The sequence below is a fragment of the Asterias rubens genome, chromosome 13 (genome assembly GCF_902459465.1).
Source record: "Asterias rubens chromosome 13, eAstRub1.3, whole genome shotgun sequence".
Lineage (NCBI taxonomy): Eukaryota > Metazoa > Echinodermata > Asteroidea > Forcipulatida > Asteriidae > Asterias > Asterias rubens.
In genome coordinates, this window is record NC_047074.1 from 1,600,943 (window position 1) to 1,625,677 (window position 24,735).

The 24,735-nt window shown below is 39.8% G+C and overlaps 2 protein-coding genes across 2 annotated transcripts in view; one reads left to right on the plus strand and one right to left on the minus strand.

Annotated features, from left to right (window-relative positions):
* Positions 1-2,448: 2,448 nt before the first annotated feature.
* Positions 2,449-8,351, minus strand: LOC117299018. The gene is made up of 3 exons (XM_033782438.1): positions 8,277-8,351; positions 5,069-5,423; positions 2,449-3,980 (listed from the first exon to the last, which is right to left on the minus strand). Exons 2-3 carry the CDS (start codon positions 5,288-5,290, stop codon positions 3,171-3,173), a joined length of 1,032 nt encoding a protein of 343 aa, XP_033638329.1. The 5' UTR covers positions 5,291-5,423; positions 8,277-8,351; the 3' UTR covers positions 2,449-3,170.
* LOC117298612 (sushi, von Willebrand factor type A, EGF and pentraxin domain-containing protein 1-like) overlaps positions 7,829-24,735 on the plus strand; it is a 39,287-nt gene continuing 22,380 nt past the window's right edge. The window contains exons 1-20 of the mRNA XM_033781930.1: positions 7,829-8,460; positions 10,594-10,742; positions 11,321-11,501; positions 12,556-12,709; positions 14,022-14,156; positions 15,190-15,319; positions 16,151-16,292; positions 16,845-16,955; positions 17,566-17,835; positions 18,345-18,498; positions 18,772-18,903; positions 19,243-19,360; positions 19,737-19,887; positions 20,395-20,514; positions 20,818-20,978; positions 21,264-21,357; positions 21,726-21,888; positions 22,405-22,532; positions 23,181-23,453; positions 23,866-23,997. Coding sequence (XP_033637821.1) covers positions 8,406-8,460; positions 10,594-10,742; positions 11,321-11,501; positions 12,556-12,709; positions 14,022-14,156; positions 15,190-15,319; positions 16,151-16,292; positions 16,845-16,955; positions 17,566-17,835; positions 18,345-18,498; positions 18,772-18,903; positions 19,243-19,360; positions 19,737-19,887; positions 20,395-20,514; positions 20,818-20,978; positions 21,264-21,357; positions 21,726-21,888; positions 22,405-22,532; positions 23,181-23,453; positions 23,866-23,997 — 2,953 coding nt within the window. The 5' untranslated portion in view covers positions 7,829-8,405. The remainder of the gene's footprint in view (positions 8,461-10,593; positions 10,743-11,320; positions 11,502-12,555; positions 12,710-14,021; positions 14,157-15,189; positions 15,320-16,150; positions 16,293-16,844; positions 16,956-17,565; positions 17,836-18,344; positions 18,499-18,771; positions 18,904-19,242; positions 19,361-19,736; positions 19,888-20,394; positions 20,515-20,817; positions 20,979-21,263; positions 21,358-21,725; positions 21,889-22,404; positions 22,533-23,180; positions 23,454-23,865; positions 23,998-24,735) is intronic.

Sequence of the window (24,735 nt, forward strand, 5' to 3'; positions counted from 1 at the left end):
TCGTCGTCCATGGGGCAAAACCAAAATGAGCCAAGGTATATAATGTATACCAATTCCCTTTAATGACACCTTGTGAGCAGTCGAGTTGATCAAGCATAACGAGCATAAAAGAGCTTCTTGCTGTCATGGCAACCGTACACACAGTACGAAAACACTATTGTTGTTGTATAGATGGATTGTATGCCGAATAAATGGCACCAGTTTAGCGTGTTGTATATACGATACGTTCACTGTACAGCCGGAACATGTAAACCATGTGTTTGTCTATTTCCCCCTGGTAACTCCTTTTAAGTTTTTCGATTTTTCCAACTGGAACGATTGTCTAAAACAGAAATACTACAACATAGGCTATACTTCGACGCTATTAAGTTTTAATATAACAAAAACGAATTAAACCAATTTGCATGGAATATATTCTGCGTGAATCTTTTTAAGAAGGAGGGCGTGTGTTGTGGGCAAATTGTTCGCTTGGTTCATACCAAAGGAGGCAATATACAGCAAGCAGTTCTACGTAGTCTCCATTAAGAACAAAAACCACAATTCCATTTTATTTTCAGAATCAATTTATTACAAAAATATTCCTCGTTCCACCAACATATATAATCATACTTTTCTCTGTTAATAACAGTGTAACTCATGGTTTAAAGCCATTGGACCCTTTCGGTACAGAAAAAAAAAAGGTTCACAGATTTACAAATAACTCACAGGGTTTACAGAAGGTAGTGTGAAAGACTTCCCTTGAAATATTATTCCATGAAATGCTTTACTTTTTGAGAAAAACGTAAAACAATATCAATTCTCGTTAGCGAGAATTACGGATTTATTTTAAACACATGTCATGACACGGCGAAACGCGCGGATACACTGGTGGGTTTTCCCGTTATTTTCTCCAGACTCCGATGACTGATTGAGCCTAAATTTTCACAGGTTTGTTATTTGATATAGAAGTTGTGATACACGAAGTGTAGGCCTTGGACAATAGTGTTTACCGAAAGGGTCCAATGGCTTTAACTCGTTTCATTATTGTGCCGTAACATAAAACGCTGTATTATTTAGTTTCATCTGTGATAACTCATTATGTATGTTTAACTAGAAAGCAATAAAATACTATCCCGGGAGAAAAAAAGAAGAAGAAAAAAATAAAAAGGTGTTCTTGTTGCATGATGTTCAGTTTTGTTGCCTCCAAGTTGACTGTATAAATTGCCCCAATATGAGACAGCAATACACGTATGTCAATTTTGTTTTATATCAGTGGGATATATACTTTATTCCCCTTCAATCTGTATAAAACTAAATCCATCCAAAATGAAAAGAAGAAAAAAACAAAAACCACAGACAAAAGTAACACATCGTTTACAATGTTCAACAGTAATAGGCAGCACAAGCACAAAAAGTCAAGGACGGTATTATTAAACCAATATCATAATATCTAGATTAAACAATCTGAGTAAACTTTTTGTTTTAATTCAACAATGACATAATAATAATATAGATGAACAAATTTGAGTAAATTTTTTTATTACAACAATAAAATCATTTATATAAAAAGATTAACAAATCTGAATACCGTTTCACTTAATAATTATTAAGACACACGTGAAATGACTGGGTAAATAGCAAGTAAATTTTTGGGTCGAAAACAAGAAAAATTAGCGAGCCATCCGAAGGTAGCTGGTTCATATCCCACTCATGACAGTTTATAATTATTCAACATAAATGTATGGTTCATTTTCTGTAAGGCAGATGGCTTGTTATGATTTCATTATTATTATTTGTATTTGGCAGTTTTACATGAAAATACAAGGATACAAGAACTTAAGTTTAAACTAGAACTTAAGTTTAAACTTTGGAAAACGTTAATCATTAACATGTGAATACCAAGTGGATACTGTGCACATACTGTGAAGAAGTAAAAAAAAAAAAAAGTCAGCAATAATTAACTTCATTATTGAAAAATCACATTATTTTTGGATTGTTTATAAACGATTGCTTATTATTTATTTAAAAGGCAATTCAATGTGTTAACCTTTACTTGTCACAATTAAAGTTACATGCGTAATTTATTTCTAATACACGCTCAAACATCCTGATGGGGGAAACCTTAGCCCACTTTCATTAAAGGAACACGTTGCCTTGGATCGGACGAGTTTGTCTATAAAAAGCGTTTGTAACCGTTTGTTATAAAATGCATATGAAACTTGGAAAGATGTTTCACTAAAAGGAATACAATGATCCACACAAATTTGCCTGCCTCGAAATTGCGTGGTTTTCCTTTTACTTTGCGAACTAACACGGTCGGCCATTTATGGGAGTCAAAAAATTGACTCCCATAATATAATTATTGGCCGCGAGTTGACGAGGTTAAAGGAAAACCGTGCATTTTCGAGGCATGTTTGTGTGGATCATTGTGTTCTACTTTTACAACATCTTTCTACCCACATGCATTTTATAACAAACGGTTACAAACGATTTTCAAAGACCAACTCGACCGATCCAAGGCAACGTGTTCCTTTAAGCTGGTGTAACAGGCAGTGACAACGAGACAAATGTTGGAGTTCTTAGAGTATTTTATTCGTGTTTAATATTTACATTTGAAGTGTTGTGTTCATAATATACAAAAAAACGACAGTCAGAACGGTTCTATCTGGAAGTTAAAAGAAAGAACCAGAATTGAGTAAATTTAAATAACACAACTGTACAATATTATCTTCCCAAGAATCGGTATAATAATAATTTAAAGACAGTGAACTTAGGCAACTTGAAATATCTGCCCAAGATTCATCAATAAGACAAATCTCTATATAGCTGTTTCAATCAGCAAAATAACATAAATGCGGCAGGTTTACGTTTCCATACAAATGGAACATGTTTCCCGGCCTGAATAAATAGAAACTGAACCAGAGCTCTTCTTTACTCTTAGTATAATTTGAGGAATAAGTTATAGCATTAACGAACCTCTCTATAAATGCTCGCAATTGTTTCGCGGCACTATTATGGCTCTGAGTGACAGCAAGTGGGGTAGCAAATCGAGCAGTTAGTGCAGCGGCTACATACAGCAGGGCGTGGAAGAGGCAAGAGGTGAGATGAAAAAATCGTCCCGTCTAGGTGTTTTCCTGCAGAATAAATGAAAAAGGAAAAAGAACTACCACGGTGTGGTTTCCGTTTGAGTTTCAAACATTGGAGCTGTCCCATTCAAACCCGGATTCGATGCCCGGTAAGCCTGAGCTCCTCTTTCTACGACCGGTCCCAGGCCTCTCCGATGCGGAGATGGTGGAATGGAGAGAAACAGTAGAATTCCTCATATTGGCCTGGCTGTTACTGCGAGGTGATGAGCAGTTGTCCGAACTCATGGGGTTACTGACCGACGTCCCTGCCGTGTTTCGCGGCGTGACGCCCCTTGGGCTCACGCTCCTCTGCCCAGGTGCTCGCGGAGATAATTCCAGTTCATAGTCATCACTTTCTTCTTCACCGTCGACAGGGTGCCGAACACTGGCGATTTGTAGAATTTGCGGCTGGTCTCGGAGCCGGATTCGCCGAGGCAAGGGCTCCAAAATCTGGCTTGGTGGTCGGTAAGCAGGCGGTTCGTCTAACGGTGTGACTAGTGAGGCGCCTCCCGAACCCTCAAAGGGTAAGCTGCCTACTGCACCCCCACCAGAGGCATTACCGACCGATTGCAACTGCTTCATCGTATAAAACGCCGTGACCATCGTGTTGACCAGGCGAGTAGCATCTCGTACGTCCCGGCACACCACACCGTGACACTCCAACGTACCGTCCCCGGTGAAGCCGCTGGGAGGCGGACGGTTGTAGACCCAGACGAGGGCCGGAGGGCACGGCTCATGGTTTGTGGAACACCTCGCTATCCGGACAGTCTCGAAGAATTCTCGGGTACCCTCGCGGACTTCGTCTTCGGCGAGCCTGTTTGTCATGGGCGCCATGATTCGCACTGTGAACCCGGATGTGACCACTTTAACATACACCTGTCAAAGAGCAACATATCAGGGCATTCAGGTCATCAGTGGTATCTTCCAGGTACTTAGTCCCTGTGGACCCTGGTTCGAATCCCGGACCAGAGGTGGATTTCACAAAGATTGAAGACTAGTCTTATCTCGACTTAGGACGAGTTACTAACTTAGGACTAGCCATACGTTTTTAATATCTCCTAGGACTAGTCCTAAGTTAGGACTATTCCTAACTCTGTGAAATCGACCCCATCAGAGCATATTGCACTCTAAAAACCACCCGGTTCAAAACTAAACGGATCATGTTCATATGGGGGTCATAATCCCGTGGGGCCATTCCGGGAATCTCTGGACTAATTGAGATGATTTTTCATAATTCGAGACAGTGTATAAAATACTGCACCTTTAAATCTTAACCCACCCCCCCCCCGATTTTTTTTTATATCAAAACAAGAATGCCGCGGTACATCATGGACATTGTGTTTACATGCTGAAACTGTGCATGGTTTTTCACCCTTTCCTCCTGACTCGCACAACAGGTGAAGCCCATACTTTCATATGTTTGCTATTCCATGTATGTTTAAATGATTGATCACATGAAACGTGAACACCGACCGGTACTATTTGTCGGCTCTACCAACCCAGTAATAAATGCATAATAAGAGCAAACAATTATGGATTTTTGTCTCTGCCGTGGAAACATTGGCCTTGTACTCCACGAGTGCATCCGGCAATTACACGCATTTGTATTAGGCTGACTAGGGTGGCGTTTAAAAAACAACCAATATTTTGTCAAGGTTTTCATTTACAATTTTCTCAAGTAGGCCTATGACTTCATCTCAGTGGAAAATATTACACATAAGTAATATTTCTAGTACGCATTCCACAATAAGCTTTCAATTTATACTTATGTTTTTGTATTACTACCAAACCTGTCATAACCTCCCTAAATTATTATGAGAAAATATAATTAGCTGTTGCAAACAATGAACCAAAAGGACCGATGGTATAAATTTATGCAAATAATAATCAATGGCCAAAGACGTTTCGACCCATAGCAGAGTCTTTCTCGAAAGCTAAACAGTTTGATGTTACAAAATATTTACCTCATTCCTTACATGAGCTACATTACGGCCTGCCTCCCGTTCATGGCGTCGTTGTAACCTAGCGACAACCCTGGTAAAATCGCCATTTGTCGTCGTGTCAACCTCTTGTTGCTTCGTAAAACCAAGGTATACATCACAAGGTACCCACTCGTCCAGTTGAAATGCCAGTCCAGGCGGTGGAGGTCCAATGATCGATCCCTGGGGAACACCAGTCGCCATCATTGCGGCCAGTTATCAAATCCCTTTTTGCTTCTACTCCTGATACTTTCTGTTGATGCAGCGCATCAATGACTCGTATACAAAAACTGCTTTCGTGATCCGTCAATATGCAAATAAAGCAGACCTGGTGATTCACCTGTTGATAAATAAACACCACATAGGGAGCCCAATCACCTACTGCATACATGACTACTACAATCACAAAAGAAATGATACCCTCAGTTCCTAGATTTTTAGTCGAGTCGGTGAACTGGGTTTTTAAGTGGCATAATGAGCAAAGCATTGACCCGTGATATTTGATATTAAAGGGGCACATTGCTTTCAGATTGGGAGCTTTGGTCTACAAAAAAGTATCCATTTAGTGGCTTTAAATTTTCTTCGTTTCGTGCATGCCTCGACCAGCTGCAGGGGCGTAGAAAATCAAATATATGTTTAATGAATTGCGCCTCATAGATCAAATTGACTCAATGCACTTGACCTAGAGTATATTTAAAGGAACACGTTGCCTTGGATCGGTCGAGTTGGTCTTTGAAAAGCGTTTGTAACTGTTTGTTATAAAATGCATATGATTAGAAAGATAATTTAAAGTAGAAGACAACCACACAATTTAGAAATATTATATTTGGCGTGGCCATTATGTTTTTACTTTTAAAATAATATTTCCAACAACATTGTTCATTTCATGGCAAACTTTTTTTTACAGTCGAAATTGCCCACAATCCCAGGCAACGTGTCCCTTTAAAGGCAGTGGACACTATTGGTAATTGTCAAAGACTAGTCATCACAGTTGGTGTATCTCAACATATGCATAAAATAACAAACCTGTGAACATTATTGAGCTCAATCGGTCATCGAACTTGCGAGATAATAATGAAAGAAAAATAACCCTTGCAACACGAAGTTGTGTGCGTTTAGATGGTTGATTTTGAGACCTCAAGTTCTAAACTTGTCTCGAAATCAAATTCGTGGAAAATTACTTCTTTCTCGAGAACTATGGCACTTCAGAGGGAGCCGTTTCTGACAATGTTTTATACCATCAACCTCTCCCCATAACGCGTCTTCAAGAAAGATTTTATGCTGATAACTATTTTGAGTAATTACCAATAGTGTCCACTGCCTTTTAAAACCAACGGATCTCAAAAATGTTTGAGAACTAGCTAGACTTGCACAGTCCTTACTGATGATGAGCCCTTGGTGTCATTGTGAAAGTTAACATGCGTAATCACGAAGCAAGGGCTCCGTGTCAGTTTGTGTCCTCGATGAAGATAACATCAAACAGAATCTGGCATTGGCCTTGAAAACTTAATGACAATTCCTGATTGTTGCCATCCCTACAATAGACGGTCACAGCTATAGACTTGATTTCAAGTCTGAGGTCGTGATTAGCCACGCCAAACTCTCCCACAGATTAGGTACCAAACGCCATTCCAACTTTCAATACGTAGGCTTTCCTGACGATGACTAGAGCAAGCTAGTCGAAACGTTGAGACCAATTTTCAGAACTGACTCCGCGGCAGTACAGTTAATTACGATCATATAAGCTTAAGTAGTAGTCCAGTCTAATTTCTATACCATCCGCCCTGGTAATAGTTAAAAAGCAGGACAGTTCTTTTCAGAACTGAGAAGTCTCCCGAACCTCCGATTATCTACTCCACGGCAGTAGAATAAAGCAAGACAGTTCCCTAAGAACAACTCTACCTGGCAAGTAGATACACATATGGTGTTACCGCAAACCAAAATATACATTGATACCTCACCATGCAATGCCTCAAATCCTATATAGGCTAATGATGCATGGTTAACAAGAGGGCGCTATTTCAGGCAATTATGGGTGCGTTCGTTTAGCTTCCCTGGGTCGACCCCGGTGTGTGGCGTGTTTTTTTTCCAGGACAAACGTGTGCAGATAATTACCCACGTTGGTCCTGGAAAAAAAACCGCCACACACCGGGGTTGGCACAGGGAAGCTAAACTAACGCACCCTATGTATTGGCTATCGGGTAGACTAAAAGCAACGACCGCAGACTTGAAACATAGTCTACGGTCACGGCGCTTCGATGAGACCGGTGGGGCCGAGGTTAACGATCGAGGTTTGCCATTGAAAAATAAAACGGGACCAGACGTTTACAGTGATGCATAGATCATGTTCCTTGCTCTATACATAGAGATGACCCCGGCATATAGCGAACGAGTGTTGGGGGCACAGAACGATGATGTCATAACTTGATCGGAGCATTGAGCGGAGGGTATTCCCCTTTCGCTCGTCGAATCGGGGAAAAATACATAAAAATGGCATGAAGCTGTTGCCATATGAACCATTGTCCCCCCCTCTATGCTTGACAAAGCCTATACGTGATCACATGTAACCGTATGCAATGCGTTAGTATCAATATTGAAGAATGTTGGCCTATATAGTGAAAAGGTACTAGACGTCCCGGAGGAGGAAGTATATACTACTGTAAAAAGGTTTATCGGGTTTTCTTTTTCTCATGTAAAGGTCACCACTATATTTATGCCTGTACTCTCACCGGGTGCCTGCACCACACACTGATTGTTTTTAGGCCTACGCCATATGCTGAACGAATTTAAGACAATAAATAATAGTTTTTCCAAGGAAAGGAGCTAGGCGCTGGTTTATAATATCATACGTGTGTAATGATAAGTTCATGTTCATGTTTGTTTCAAAGCAGAGGAAACATATGCACACTCGCTTCCTGTAAAATCTCATCCGGTTGCTCGACCATCACCACGGTCTCTCCTGTGCAACAACTACCAACTCCAGCCAACTAGCAAACTCATCATCAGCTAGTATCTATACAGGCGAATGACCTTGTGCTCGTTAACGAAAACATACAAGGGAAGTACATGTTCGAACCACACCTCCTTTCTATCTACTGCACCTGAAGGTTAGATAGTGTTAGACCACGACCAGGAAACAGCTTTCTCTGAGGTTTTATGCGCCTGGGTATGTAATACAAGTTTCGTAACTTACGTCCAACACTGAGAGAGAGTGTTTTTGGTGCGTCACTGGCTATCTTCTTGTGGGTCTTCAACGCACGAGGAGCCTGCAGTCATACGTCGTGGTGACAGGGTCCGTGGTTCTCGGTGTTAAAGTCTGAACATGTCGCAGTTCCTTGCATTCGTGTATGGGATTGTACTCACCATTGGGAATGCTGGTAAGTGTATAATGATGTTTGTGTATAGATGGTCTATTCAATTTAAAGACGGCCCTGACAAGAAATGATTGCTCAAGGCCTGTCATGGTTTCGTTTCCGTGAATGGTGGGCTACCACTGCGAGCACAGACCTTCAGATTAGTTACTAAGCCTGTGTGTACTGATCTTGCCGTATTTCATAGAGCCGCTTACAAAAAAGCTAAGCACAACAATTAGTTTGCTTATCAAAATAAGGTTACCAACCAAACGACCAAGTCTTGTGTATAATTTGTGACTGGTATATTACTAATTTCGGCTAAGCAGAGCCTTTTTTAATTTTTCTTTTCTGAATTGGGCCCAGACCAGGGGGCAATTTCATAGAGCTGCTTTAAGCAAAAAATTCGCTTAAGCACGAAAATAGCTTGATATTTTACACATGTTTCTGGCAAAAATGTCATGCCACATACACTGCTTGTGACTGGTATTTAGCTGTTGTTTACTTAGCATACCAATTGAGTGGAGTTTTAGCTGGTAATCTGATTTTACTAAGCAAATATTTTTTTGCTTAAGCACAACTTTGTGCTTAAGCAGCTCTATGAAATTGGGCCCATCTGACTGACCATAGAGCAAGGTCCAATGTGACGGATGATGCTTGATATTCCTGGCAAGCGCGTCACCACACACCTTCGTCAGTCATGTTGATAATTTTTATGATTCAACACACAGAAATATAGAATATAGATTTTAAAAAGCTCAGGCACACGATTCAGGTTTCCTTCCCTTGAACACAGCATCCTTGAACTTTGATCCTGATTTATTTTAGAGCTAAGTTGGTAGTAAACAATTTTGTTGCGAAAATTGCATTTCTCGTTTTGGGGACACACCCGCGCTAATAATAGTGGATGATACTAAACGACCGGAAAACCACCCTAAATAACTTTCCTGCTCTTAGACCGGTAACCATTAACATAAAACCTTATTGTTCTGTGATAAAGTGAACTTGATGCACTTTATATCAGAACAGAGCGCATAATAGAGCAGCGACTCCATGCCTCTGTTTTCTGAGGTTCATCTAAATTTTATTTTATTCAAATTTTGCGACATAAAACCAGTGTTATCTTTTGACATCATCGCAGTACTCGAAGTGAGTGTTTCACAAATTTCTTCTGATATCAAACGCTGCTGTAAGCTTCATTTGTCAACTTTTTTATACAAAAAATAACAGACCAGTGAAAGTAGGGATTTTCTCAAAATGTATACAAACCAGAGCTGCTGTACTTTTTACCATTTTACAAGTTCTGTTTTCAAATTCCTATAATTATATCCATCCATTATGTCAAGAAACAGGTCCAGGTTAAAATTTACTTACCTCTGAGACCTGGTAATTAAACAAATCTTTCATTCCATAACAAGTTCTGTTTTCAAATTCCCAAATCCATCCCTATGTCACGAAACAGGTCATGGAGGATAAATTTACTAACCTCTGATACCTGGTAATAAATTAAAAAAAGAATTCATGCCATAACAAGTTCTGTTTTCAAATTCCTATACCCATCCCCGTGTCAAGAAACGGGTCCTGGAGGTATAACATTAATATACTATAAAGCTCTGAGACCTGGTAATTAAAAAAAGTATTTCATGCCATAACAAGTTCTGTTTTCAAATTCCTATACCCATCCCCGTGTCAAGAAACGGGTCCTGGAGGTATAACATTAATATACTATAAAGCTCTGAGACCTGGTAATTAAAAAAAGTATTTCATGCCATAACAAGTTCTGTTTTCAAATTCCCAAATCCATCCCCGTGTCAAGAAACAGGTTCTGGAGGTTAGTACATAAATATACTAACATCTGAGACCTGGTAATAAAAAAAAAATATTTCATGGCATAACAAGTTCTGTTTTCAAATTCCCAAATCCATCCCCATGTCAAGAAACGGGTTCTGGAGGTTAGTACATAAATATACTAACCTCTGAGACCTGGTAACTTAAAACATCTTGCACAGTCCCGGGTATACATGCTTATTCAAATAAGGAACTTTATGTTTATTTTTAAAACATTGAAATCATGCCAAGAGATATATACCAAGAGTTGGGAACAACATACGTTTATTTATTGTGATTATTAAACAAAGCAAAATTAATTTATGTAAACAGGTCTAGCGCAGGACACAGCAGTAACAGACAGTTCGGGTGTCCAGGAAGAACTGTCGCCTCGTCTCGTCTGGACTGAGCTTCGTATTGTGGACCGAAGGGCGCAGATTCAAAGCCTACCCGCCGACCCAGCTGAATACATCACTAGCAATGTAAGAACCAAGGAACGACGGCTATAGGAAGTTTAGCCTCTCCATTGTTTTTGTTTTGTTTCTCTATAAAGTTCTGTGTAATAATGTTATCTGTCTGAGTTATGGTAATGCCCAAATCGACACAGCAATTTAACATCACTAGCAATAATTATAAGAACTCTGAATATAGTTACCCGCTGCTAAAAATTAGAGGATTCGAACTGCGTCTACCGGGCAATCTCGGTGGTCTAAATGGTAATAAGACACTGCTCTACCTTCCGCCCAGGTAGTAGGGCCTACGCAGTCAAAAAGCAGGAGAGTACTGTTCAGAACATGAGAAGTCTCCTGAATTCTTAAAAATATACTCTGCTGTAGTAAAATGTAAAGCACGAGACATCATCTCAAAGGAACAAAATCTACAAAGCAGGTAGATGGTGTTACCGCAAACCAGTATTGTTACCTCACCTTGCAATACATTGCCATCTGATTTTCATTCTAAATCTTTTTGGCTAACATTTTATCCTTACCAATTCTGTGTAAAACCATTACATGTTATTCAACATCATTTTGTTTTTTATTTCATCTTCATCACTCTCTAGGTAATCTCTTCAAAATATTACTACGAACTGACGCCTGCGCACTGGATCGCAATTGCCAGCGACTATGACGATGGCGTTGCGTTCTGGAGTGACGCAAACCACAAGAGAATAATGAAGGGTGGACTGCATGAGGGCGCTACAGCTTCACCGGTCTTCGATGGTACATCTTCAACTGTGGACGGTAACAGACATTTCTTAATGTTTAATCTAAAAATAGTCAACAAAATGGCTGACCATGCAAAGGGCGAATGCGTGCATCGTGTGGTTTCAACTTCATATTATTATGACTCTTCAAAGGTACTTTTGCAATGTCGTATTGTTATCACTGCACAGCAATTCTTCCTGGTACATAAGTGACCTCAGATGCAGGAAGTGGTATTTGGGTCAGGCCTCCCGATCCCCAGCAATGTTTTTTATCGGTTCAGCAAATCTAAACTTATCCAATCCGGGTGTGCTTTGGAGGTTAACAGTTAGATTGTTGTTATTAACAAACACCATTGTTAATCTGAGGAGATTACTGGTGATAAAGTTCTTATACATGACTCCCTTTTCTGTGAAATACGTCCTCTGAAGAAGTCATTTTTCAATACAAAAGTATATAGGCTATCTAAAAAAAAAATTAAACAACACAAACACAAACAAACAAAACCGCACCAGATTCGGTTTAAATAATCGAATTTATGCGTTTGCAAGCGGAAATAAATCATGGTAGCATAATATTACGGCCAAGCCAATTGTGAAATATTTTCAGCACAAGTTCGTTCGTCTTATGTTGCATAACAAAATGATGCTGTTATTACATTTTGTTGGCTCTACCGATCCTGATGTAGGGCCGTTCGGAGGAAGGCTACAGGACTAATCGGTCATGGCCGCATAAAACAGTCCTAAAAAAAAAGGCCCTTCAGCACACGTTTCGAAAGCAGGAAATAGAATGAGCTTCGTTGGCTCACACAGATGGACTCAGCACTCGACTGCCTTGAAACTTACGCGGACATAAAACGAGAAGGCCGAGGCCCGAAATTTCACTGTGTAGCTGTCAAAAACTATCTGGAGACATTGCCACTGCATGCTTCTTGAAATGTTATGCGATATATTTATGCGTACAATTTGTAGACCCCCTCTCCCCAATGGCTTCACAGCATTGCTGAAACTTGAAAAGTTTGTGTGCATGTGACGGCTGTGTTTCAACCACTTGTAATGAGGAAACGTTTTATGCAAAATTTCATTGATTATAGGCATCGCCGTTGATTGGCTGGCGAACAATGTCTACTGGGCGGACGCGGCCTATAATTGGATAATAGTTGCGGATTATGACATCACCAGGTTCAAGATTGTCATCGACGATGGCCTCGACAAGCCCCGAGGAATAGCAGTTTATCCACAACTAGGGTAAGGAATTTTTACCCAGTATAATTTCAACGCCTTGTTGTCTCCACCAAAATGAAAAAATCATTGTATTGTGCACGATTGAACAAAGAGGGCGGTGTTTAATGCGATGGTACGAAGCCCAGACTCTTTTTAGAGGAATTCATCAAATGATGTGCGGGGGGTCAGACTACTGTTAAGTGTCAAAAACATTTAACAGGCGGAAGCTTCAAAACACTCGGAGTTGGGTAGGTTTCGAGTTTTTGTCAACTAATTATCTTTTTTCATGAGCTTGTTTGTGTGGTGCATTTTGAAAGAGGGTTGGTATAGATGTGAGAAGATACGGATAACTTTCCGTATGGCGTCACCACTTTTTCACTATTTTTTACAAAAAGGGATATCTCACTCATTCATTGAGGTAAATTACTAATTAGATGTAATGTAGCGTCATACGTTATCGACCCTCATAATGTTTTCGGTCCCCAACTTTGACTCCCGTTTACCGCAAAATTGTGCAAGCTGCACCAGTGACAGAAGCTATGCAGTTTACTCACGGTCTGCATTTTCATCAGGCTTAATCATGCTGAGAATAAAGTTTCCTGTCGTTGGTTATGCTCAAACATTTATAAAATGATTGATTTTTGGTACTAATCACTAGTGCATTATTATGCCAACATTCAAATGAGTCAAAGAAACATCATCCAACCTCGAAAGTTCAAAACAAAATCACTATCTGCTAGATTGAGTTTCATTCTGCTTTAGTCACTAGATGGATCACGAGAGGTGGTTACTATTTGGAATTATATGGTGTGCAAATGTGGGGAAAATATTAAAATATTTTAAGTGAAAATGACAAAAAAAGATTTTTTTTGATTTACTGAATACTGTAATAAATTCTGATAAGCGTAATAAATATTAAGTCTACATTAAAGAGAAAATATCATAGATTGGTTTCTTATCTCCTGAAACCAAACATTACTGGTCTGAAATGGGGTAAACGGATTATTATGAAGTGTGAGTGCATCAAGGGGGGGTGGGGTGTTTTACTTTCATGCCTAAGTTATGATATCTCTGGATTCTAATATAGTAGCCAATAATGCCTTAGGACAAAAATGTAATTAAATTTGTTAAGTAGTAATTGAATAATATTTTTGATTTATTTTGCACGCCATACCAGCTTCTGAATATTCAATAATATATCAACCAATGAAAGGTGTGAAAACATAGTTACTAGGTCTACATGGTGTAGGCTTTATTTTTGAGGTAAGATTCTTTTAGAACTTTACTTACTTTTTTTTTTTTTTAACTGTAAGTTACACCATGGTTGTTATTAAAGGTACCTGTTCTGGACGGACTGGGGAACGAAACAGACAATAGAACGAGCTACGCTAGCAGGAGAAAATCGGACAGTTCTAGTCGATGATAATATCTACTTCCCAAATGGAATCACCATCGATTATACAACTGACAAGTAAGTAATTAGACGAGCTAGGTAAATAAACCGTTACTTGATTTTTAAAATATTTTTTCCAATTCAAAATTAAACTAAGAAACTATAAAATTTCAACTGAGTGATACCCGCAGGAAACATAAAACTTGCAGGCGAAAACTTACATTGTAGCCCCATTTTAGGGCCAATTATCTTTGTATCCCTTGATTTGTGAAAAGGGGATTGGCCCTATTATGGGGCTACATGTAGTCCGAACTTGGCCGGTTTCATGATTAAAAATTCAAATTTTGTTCAGGAACCCAGATGATAAACATGCAAGGTGTTTTATTTGGCCTGATGATTTTGATTTTCAAATGGAAGTGCCCTTTGAAAAATAAGAATTTAAGCCTTTTTGAGATATAGCGGACACAATGCTACAACACACTAGGTCTGGGTAAGTTTGTCTGTATAGTATACACCCACAACCAACAGTTCAATCCATCAATCAATCAGAGAGAATTTAATATTGCGCCAAAATTAACCAAAGTTGTTCAAAGGCGCTCAAGACAGTTGGATGAAGTTAATGTTGATACACTTGTTGGAATAGAAAACATTTGAGGAGTTTCTTGAAAATGTGAATAGTGTTAGCAACCTTGATGTGGTTAGGGAGAGTGTTCCATTCCTTTGGTCCAAAACAGGAGAGTGAGCGATCTGCAAATGATACAGCATGGGTTCTGGGCACGATAAACTGATGGGAAGATATGGACGATCTAAGCTGTCTGCATTGTGGTTGCAGCTGCAGTAAGTCAGATATGTAGGATGGCGACTGTTTATGGAGAGCTTTGTACACAAGAAGAAGAACTTTGAATTTGATAACGCTGTTGTATAGGGATTACTCCTATAGTGTCCACCGTACCTCATTGCTCTGTCAAAGATGAAATTCCATACCTGGTATAATAGGGTCTGGGACTTTTTCTAGAATTTGTCTGTTTCTTTCTCTGCCTTCGTGCCTGCTAGTATGACTGTAGACGTAGGAACCCTATGTGTTCACAAGATTGTCCATCTTTGTTTATAGAATCTATTGGACGGATGCCGACCCTGGCGGGAGTAGGGTGGAGGTTTGTTCCCTCGACGGGACGAATCGTCGGACTGTGTATTCCCACCCTGCAGACAAAGGACACTTCTTTGATGTTGCTGTCTTTCAGGTAAACAACAAGATATATTAAAGCCATTAAACACTTTCGGTAAACAGTATTGTTCAAGTCCCAGACTTCGTGTATCACAACTTATATATAAAATAACAAACCTGTGAAAATTTAGGCTCAATCGGTCATCGGAGTCGGGAGAAAATAACGGGAAAACCCACTCTTGTTTCCGGGCGTTTCGCCGTGTCATGACATGTGTTTAAAATAAATCCGTAATTCTCGCTATCGAGAATTGATACTGTTTTAATGTTTTCTCAAAAAGTAAAGCATTTCATGGAACAATATTTCAAGAGAAGTCTTTCACCATTACCTTCTGTAAACCCTGGAAAATCTGTGATTTTTTTTTTTTTCTGTACCGAAAGTGTATAATGGCTTTAAAACTGGCCTGGAATTATGTTGTGTTGTCATTTAGCCTTCGAGAAAGACACTGCTAGGGCCGAAACATCATGCCATGTTAACTACTTTTTGCAGGAATTACACAGCGGCCAAGAAATTTGTGCAAGACTCAAATTTTGGGACAAAATCCACAAGACTCACAAAATATTTAAAACTTAAAACGTTTACTGAACCAGAAAATTTGTTAAAAGACCAGAATAAGTGAGAACTAAAACTTTCTACACTGGTTCACTTTTGGGCTGCTTTTGAAACAGGCACTAAACAAAACAAAAATAGGTGAAGATTTGTCTCATTTTTCCTTGCAAACTGGTGAAATACGCTTGACGTTAGCTTGGAACTCCCTGCTGTTGTAAGCACCGATTTTATGGTAAGCAGAGCCATGAAATTGGGTCTGGTCATATCTAAATACCTCCCTTCTTCTTTTTGACTTCTAAGAACTACATTTTCGTCACCGACTGGTACAACGGCATTCGTTGCATCTATAAAGACAGTGGAGAGCACTATTTTGCGCTGAACGTTGGCGGACGACCGTTTGGGTTGACTCTCCATGGCGAGGGCATTCTACCTGGAGATTCCTGTAAGTACAACCCTACCCAGATCAGGGCCCAATTTCAAAGAGCTGCTTGAGCAAACTATTTAGCTTACATATTTTGTGCTTAGCATTTTGGCTGGTAACCTTATCCTTGTAATCATATTTTTGTTGTGCTTAGCTACTTTATATGCTTAAGCTCAGGTCCCGATTTCATAAAGCTGTTAAGCAGAAAATACTGCTTAGCTACGCACAAAATAAGTGGGCACCAGTTGCAAAAATGATAAGTCTATGGAATTGTGGCTGGTAACCAGTTTATGTTAAGCAGAAAATATTGCTTTTACAAAAAGTTTTCAAAATGAGCAAGATATCAGTCAGCGATTATACATGTCGCATGGTATTTTAGCTGGTAACCCTATTATGGTAAGCAAAATTTGGTTGTGCTTAGCTACTTTTTGTGCTTAACAGCTCTAATTTCATAGAGCTTCAACATAAAATATTGGTTAGGAAGTGCCCAAGTAGAGATTTGAATCGTCATTGTACCACATAACTGCCTTGCCCTTCAAGCTTGAAGCATCCGACACGTTTTACTTTTTTCAGCTCCCTGTGATGCCAAACCCTGCGATCATCTTTGCATCAGTGATCCCGGTGGCTATAAGTGCCTGTGCCAAGATGGATTCGATCTTCAAGACAATCATACATGCTTCCGAAGTGAGTCTACTTTTTGAAAAGTTTAAAGATGCTGAAAAGCACTACCTGGTTTTGATATTATCATCATGTCAGCTCTCCCTGTTCCTGCAGAAAGCTTTAAAAAAAAACACCACTCTTTCCAAAGTGTATCCATCATTCCAAACCACAGTGGATGTTATTGAATTGACAGTAGAAGGATGGACTGTGTTCTGTGTAGGTGCATTCACCACATGGTAACATATTGCGGACTGGCATAGTTAATCTATCATTTAAAACTACAAATGGATGATATTAAGTAGTCAGACAGTAGGAGGGTTAACTGTGTACTGCTTAGATGCATTCACCACATGATATCATATTGCAGGCTGGCATAGTTGATCCATCATTCCAAACCACCGTGGATGAAATTGAGTGTTCACACAGTAGGAGGGTTGACTGTGTACTGCTTAGATGCACCACCACATGATATCATATTGCTGGCTGGCATAGTTGATCTATCATTTGAAACAACAGTGGATGATATTGAGTGGTCACACAGTAGGAGGGTTGACTGTGTGATATCATTGCTTGCTGGCATCTTACCAATAAAAACTCTTATGAATGACATTGTTGTCTTCCTTCTTTCCGACAGGGGCAACCTACCTTGCAAAGCCACAGATTATCCTGGCCGCTCAGAACAGCATCTGCTACTTTCCGAGCAACTTCCCGGACATCACCATCCCGAGCGACTACCAGCGCAACTGTATCCTGGCCAATCGTAGCCATGTGGTGGCGCTTGACGTCGACGTCAGGAGCAAGACGATGTTCTTCTCCGACTTTGTGCATAAGACGATTCAGAGCGTTCGTCTATCGGATGGAGCTGTTGTGAAACCAGTTGTCGGTGGGGTTGGCAGTGTTGAAGGTATGGCAAAGAAAAACCCAATAAGAAGTTTAGTGTCCCACCCAATTCCTGTTTGAGAGTCTGCCTCCTTTTTTCATTTTTTTTTTTCATTTTAAAGGATACATTTTACTTTATGTAATCCACCATATACATAGACTGTCAAACCTGTAGAAGTTTGAGATCGATCGGCCATCTGGGTCATGAGAATTGATTACACATTTTGCATGACACCATTTAAATAAAAACAAATAAAACGCTCACTGAACGAATTTAGTTTTATTTGTTTCTCACCAAATCTGACATTTCAGACATAAATATTTAAAGGGATGTTTTTTACTATCATCATCAATAGACCATATAAGTTTTATGTAAATCTGTGGTCTTAGATGAGTTTTTTTCTTATTAATTCTGTAAAGTTCCATTAAGTATGCTTCGGCATTACTAAGGTTGGGGCGAATAAAGAGCTAAAGAACAATGGTGTACTTTCACTTTTGTACTAAAAGTTTCCTTAAATATATTTTCCATTCTAGGGATCGCCATAGATTGGCTCGCCCAGAATCTTTACTGGACAGATTTCCAGCTGAACCACATCGGGATCTCACGTTACGACGGCAGCAACCGACGAATCCTCCTGGAAGATGACGTTCTTAGTCCAAGAAGTATCGTCATTCATGCAGGCATGAGGTAATGATATTAATAATATGCGCCATGTTTGCCAATGATGACACTCCTGGCGCAAAAAACAAGAACTCTGCTATATACACAAAGACACCCAAAGTTTGAAAGCTATGGTTTTCGAAATAAATACATATATATGTTTTGAGATGTGTCTTTTTTTCACAGGACTCTGGTGAAAGTATACAATCCTTTTAAAATACTCATCAGTGTCAACCACGTACTGGTAAAACCAAATAATAATCTTTATCCCAGTATCATTTTTAAAATATTGGTTTGAAGGATCATGTTTTGGACGGAGTTTGGAACAGCCAATCACATTGAACGGGCGAGTCTAGATGGAAACAATCGCACCATTATACTCAACAGCGTTGGTGGACTGAATGGATTGGCCATTGACTTTGAAGACAACAGGTGAGTCATGAATCCCACATCGAACCCACACCGAACCCACACCGAACCCTCACCGAACCCTCACCGAACCCACACCGAACCCACACCGAACCCACACCGAACCCACACCGAACCCTCACCGAACCCACACCGAACCCTCACCGAACCCACAAATTCTGCTAAACTTCATCATTGTGTCGAAGAATGAGAGTGAAAATGCCCATTAATCAGAACAGTTCTTGATCTTGAACTGGATTACTTATCCGATCCAGTAAGAACATTCCTATTTTGACTTTTCAGACGCTCCCTGACTATTGACCTCTCATCCTTAGTTCATAACCTTTGACCTCTTCTCTTTAGGCTCTACTACGCTGATCGTGGGAGTGGTTCCATTCAACACATAGACTTCAACGGACTTGGAAGGACGCTGTTGTACACAAGAACCGGGGCGGAGTTCTTTGACATTGACATTCATAAGGTAAAAATCAAACACCCTTTTCATCATTATTGAACATTTACCTGCATCCATGGTTTCTCCGACACAGTTTCAAATAAGTTGAATTAAAGGCAGTGGACACTATTGTTAATTGTCAAAGGCCAGTGTAATTAGTTCTGATAATGACCTTGTGTTTATCTAACGTGAGTTTTAAATGTTACTACACTGTATGTAAGCGCCATGGAGCTTTGTTTTTTGATGGATTTGGTGCTATAAAAATGTTTGCTATTATCCCATGGTTGTCCTGCGCCAGTTTTGACAATGTCCCTGAAGACACCAAACGTATACTTTCCATTTAAAACTCTTGTCCCTTGAGACTCTGTCTAACCCCCCAAACTTCTTGGTGTAATTTGTAAAGGATTACTTGCTCTGGACGGAGTGGAACACCTTCAACGGCCTGCATGCCATCAACCGGGAGAACAGACGAGTCATTCAGAGCTTCAGCATCAAGAACGAGTCTACATATGGCATAAGAATCTACTCCGACGACAGACAACCCGATTATGAAAGTAAGTATTGGGGTCAATTTCACAACGAGTTTCTAGGAGATATAAAAAACCTAAAGCATAGTCCTAAGATAGGTCGATTAACTCGTCCTAACTCGAGTTAGACTAGTCCTAACTCTTTGTGAAATCCACCCCTGGACACCTTTGGTACGTAATTGTCTTCAAAGACTAGTATTCTCATTAAGTGACTCCCAACATATGCATAAATTAACAAATCTGTGAAAATAGTCCTCAATTTGTCATCGAAGTTGAAACAGAATAATGAAAGAAAAAAGACACCCTTGTGAACAAATTTGTGTGCTTTCAGACCCATAATAAAAGGCTTCAGCAAGAAATGACAGTGATACCAGTCAAAGCTATTGTAACTGTATGGTGTTCATGCTAGTAACCTATTTTTGTTAAGCAAGTTTATTGTGCTAAGCAAGTTTTATTGCTTATAGGCTTCAATAAATTTGGCCTGGGTTAATTGTTCGGGGACTCACAACAGTTTCACTGTTTCTGACTTTACAGATGTCTGCATCGACAATGGTGGTTGCCAGCACCTCTGCCTGCCCGTAGAAGCGGGTGGTATGCGCTGTGAGTGCAGCACGGGGTACCAGCTACACAGCGATGGCCAAACATGTATTGCAGGTAGGTTGGGAGTTTAGAGAAACCAGTGAAAAAGAGTCTCTTTTTTTATTCAAACAAACAAACAAACAAACAAAACAAACAAATCTTAAATCTTGTCTTCGTACCACAAAATTCAGATCTCTTCTCAAAACTTTTCTTATGTCACAGGTTTGCAAAGACCAATTTGTTTGTGTCTGTTTCCTTTCATTTGTTTTGGTTTACTGCGCCTTGAATACCCACAGGGTGGATGTGTGTGCATTACAAGTCTTTATTATTATTATTATTATTATTATTATTAAAAATTATCTTGGATTCTATTTCTAGATATCCTCTATGATGACTTCCTGCTAGCGTCGGACACATACCTTCACAACATCTTTCAGATCAATCTAACGGATCCGGATTTTGGGTACGCCGCTCTTCAGCTAGATACTCGAATGGTGGATAACCCAGTTGCTCTAGCTTACGACCCCATGAGGGCACAGGTGAACAAATCTTAAATCGTTGTTATTGTCATTAATTTTTGGAGCATTACCAATCTATGATAATACTTTAAAGGCACTGGACACCTTTGGTAATTGTCAAAGACCAGTCTTCTCACTTGGTGTATCCCAACATATACATAAAATAACAAACCTGTGAAAATTTGAAAATCTGTAAGTTTATTGTAAATCTGTGGAAGTTTGTGTTTTTGACTTAAAAAAAAGTACCCAAACACTTAACAAACGTTAAAGATTTTTATTTGCCCTTCCCGTTCTTTCTCTACACAGGTGTACTGGTCTGATGTTATACAGAAGACGATTCGTCGAGCCTTCATCTTCAATGGAACCCAAGACATTCTCTTCACCAATCAGTATATTGAAAGTATGTAAACAAAACTCAATGTCGGCTGAAGTGATAAAAATATTACTTATAGCGCCCTCGTGCGGTAAAAAATAAGGCGCATTGGTCTTCGAAGTCGCAAGATAACTATGCAAAAAAAACACACCCTTGTCATACGAAGTTGTGTGCTTTCAGATGCTTGATTTCGAGACCTCAAAATCTAAATCTGAGGTCTCGAAGTCAAATTCGTGGAAAATTTCTTCTTTCTTCAGAGGGAGCCGTTTCGAACAAAGTTTTATACTATCAACCTCTCCCCATTACTCGTTACCAAATAAGGTTTTATGCTAATAATTATTTTGAGTATTTACCAATAGTGTCCACTGCCTATCCCTCTCTCCTTGTCCCTTCAGCATCAGACGGACTAACAATCGACCCCACCTCACGTCTTCTCTTTTGGACCGATGTCGGTCTACCCAGTGTTCAAGTGTCCCATCTAGACGGCACCAATCGCAAGAGTATCGTTCTAACGGACATCGAGAAACCACGGGCAATCGTGGCCGATCCTGGACAAGGGTGAGCCAAGAAATATTTATCTTATTTATTTTCGAGGTGTTTTGGCCGAGCGGTCTAGTTCACCAGACCCAAGCTCTGGGCCCAATTGCATAGAGCTGCTAAGCACAACAATTTGCTTAGCATGAAATTTCTTCCTTGATAAAAATAGGACTACCAACCAATTTTCCACGTGATTTTCAGGATTTATAACCAAACAAATTGAATACCGGTAACAAGCAATATTCAACAAATGAAAATTTGGTTTGGTAATCCTGTTTTTATCAAGAAAGAAATTTCATGCTGAGCAGATTTTGGTGCTAAGCAGCTCTATGAAATTGGGCCCTGGTGTTGTTTGTAGCAGAGTGTGGGTTAGAATCTTGGTCGTGACACTACCCTTTAGCAAGCCACAGGCCTGATACAATCAATGAAGGCGATTGCCTCCTTGCCCCCTGGTTCATTGCCTTGTTGCCCTTGAAATGCTCCAGTAGAAATTTCCTTTAAATATCTTATGACAACTGTGACCTTTTTATTTTGCAGGCTGATATATTGGTCCGACTGGGGAGCACTACCCAAGATCGAGAGAGCCTACATGGATGGTACCAACCGGTCGGTTCTGGTTAATACCGGTTTGGGCTGGCCAAACGGGTTAGCTCTGGATTACAAAGGTGTGTGATGTTAATAAAGGGTTTTGATACCTTCTTTAGCTCAAGTTTATGGCCATGAAATGAATCCCTACTCACTTTGAATGAAGATGTATGTAATATAATTTATTACCTGTAGTAGTTTCAGCTTCATTAGTTGACAAGTTTTTGAGAAAAAAAGTGAAAACCACAGAGCAATGTTTTCAGGAGATATGGGCTTCAGGAGATCTTAGATTGGGCGCGGGGGCAACAGAACCTACGACCTCGGTGTCCCCCGTGTTATTTCAGGGCCAAATTTCATAGAGCTACCTAAGCACAAAAAGTAGCTAAGGGTGACCAGCCAAAATATCATATGGCTCATGATCAATTTGTGACTGGTATCCTGCTTATTTTTGCTAAGCTAACAATTATTAAGCAATTATCGTCTGCTTAAGCAGCTCTATGAAATTAGGCCCTGGAGTCGATTTCACAAAGAACTTGGGACTTGTCCTAACTTAGGACTAGTCCTAACATAGGACAAGTCCTAACATAGGACTAGTCCTAACATAGGACTAGTCATAGGATACATGTTTATTATAAACTTAAGGCTAGTCACATCCTAACTGGAGTTAAGACTAGTAGCTTTTTGTGAAATTCACCCCAGCCTTACCTTCTTTTTTGTTTGAAACGCAGAAAACAAGTTGTACTGGTGCGATGCGAGTAGCCACCTCATCGAGGTGCTAGACTTGAACACAATGCAGCGAGACGTCCTGCTAGACCTCGGCGAGGGGTCTCACCCCTTCAGCATCGTCACCCACGGTCCCTACATCTACTGGTCCGACTGGCGGCAAAAGACACTCATGAGAGCGGATAAGGACACCGGGGCCAATAACGGGTCGGTCGGACCGGCGGCTTTTGCACGTTTGAACGGGTTGTACGCGTACAGCACCCGGGATCATGCACCATGTAAGTAACCATATGCGTTTTGTTTGTTGTTTATACAGGGCGCTGTTCAAAAGCCCCTTAGTTAAGGAATCACCATGGTCTTTTCTAGAACTTTATCTTGGGCTCTGGGCTCTGGCTTCTGTAGAGCGTTTAATAAGTGCACACGCTTTTAGTGCATTGTGTATAGAGGGCGCTGCTGCGTTTGTCACTTTGGAAGGTCCTAGTTTCAGAATCACCAGGGCCTTTTTCCCCAAAACCAATTACAAGATGGGGTATTTTATTGATCTTACTCCTGTTGTTTCCCTGCTTGGTTAGTTTTTTTAAGGTTAACATATATTTTCTTTTGGGTTTTACTTTAAACTCAGAACTACCTCGAGTCCTGTGCCAAAAAAAAACCCAACAAATATCTCACTGAAATGATTGATCTTTGCAGTTTCCAACGCTTGTGTGAGTGATTTAGAGAATGGTGGTTGTTCGACCCTGTGTCTGCCTACCCCAGATGGGAGGGTGTGTGCTTGCCGAGATGGATCAACACTCGACCAAGATGGAACATCCTGTTCTGGAAGTAACTATTACGCAAGTCTTTAAAGGATTTTGGTACTTTTTGTACGACACAAAAAAAGAAAAATTATTTTTAAAACCTTTTGTCATAATTTGTTTGCTGTTTTATATTAGGTGAAAAAACAAGGGGCTCTGTTTCATAACATCTTTGAAAACAACTTGAAAATTATTTTATTATTTGGTTTGCAGTAACACTGTGTGTATATCTACATGTATTGTCTAGGTAAATTAAGTTACACGTATGTTCTCTTGAGAACTTTTCTTGCTTTATATTCTACTGCCGTGGCGTAGATTTTGTAGGAATTCTGGACACTTCTCAGTTTAAAGACAATAGACCCTATTGGTAATTGTCAAAGACCAGTCTTCTCACTTGGTGTATCTCAACATATGCATAAAATAACAAACCTATGAAAATTTGAGCTCAATTGGTGGTAGAAGTTGCGAGATAAGTATGGGAGAAAAAAACACCCTTGTCACACGAAGTTGTGTGGTTTCAGATGCTTGATTTCGAGACCTCAATTTCTAAATCTGAGGTCTCGAAATCAAAATCGCGGAAACTTACTTCATTCTTGAAAACTACTTCACTTCAGAGGGAGTCGTTTCTCACTGTTTTTTATACTATCAACAGCTCCCATTACTCGTTACCAAGCAAGGTTTTATGCTAATTATTATTTTGAGTACTTACCAATAGTGTCCACTGCCTTTAAGTTATGTTCTTTTGAGAACTTTTTTTGCTCTATGT

Bases quoted from the DNA above. Each gene is read 5' to 3' on its own strand.
- LOC117299018 (XM_033782438.1), bottom strand. From the start codon at position 5,290: ATGATGGCGACTGGTGTTCCCCAGGGATCGATCATTGGACCTCCACCG. The intron at 3,981-5,068 runs GTAAATATTTTG...GCTCTTTGACAG, and splicing joins TAGCTCATGTAAGGAATGAG to GTGTATGTTAAAGTGGTCAC.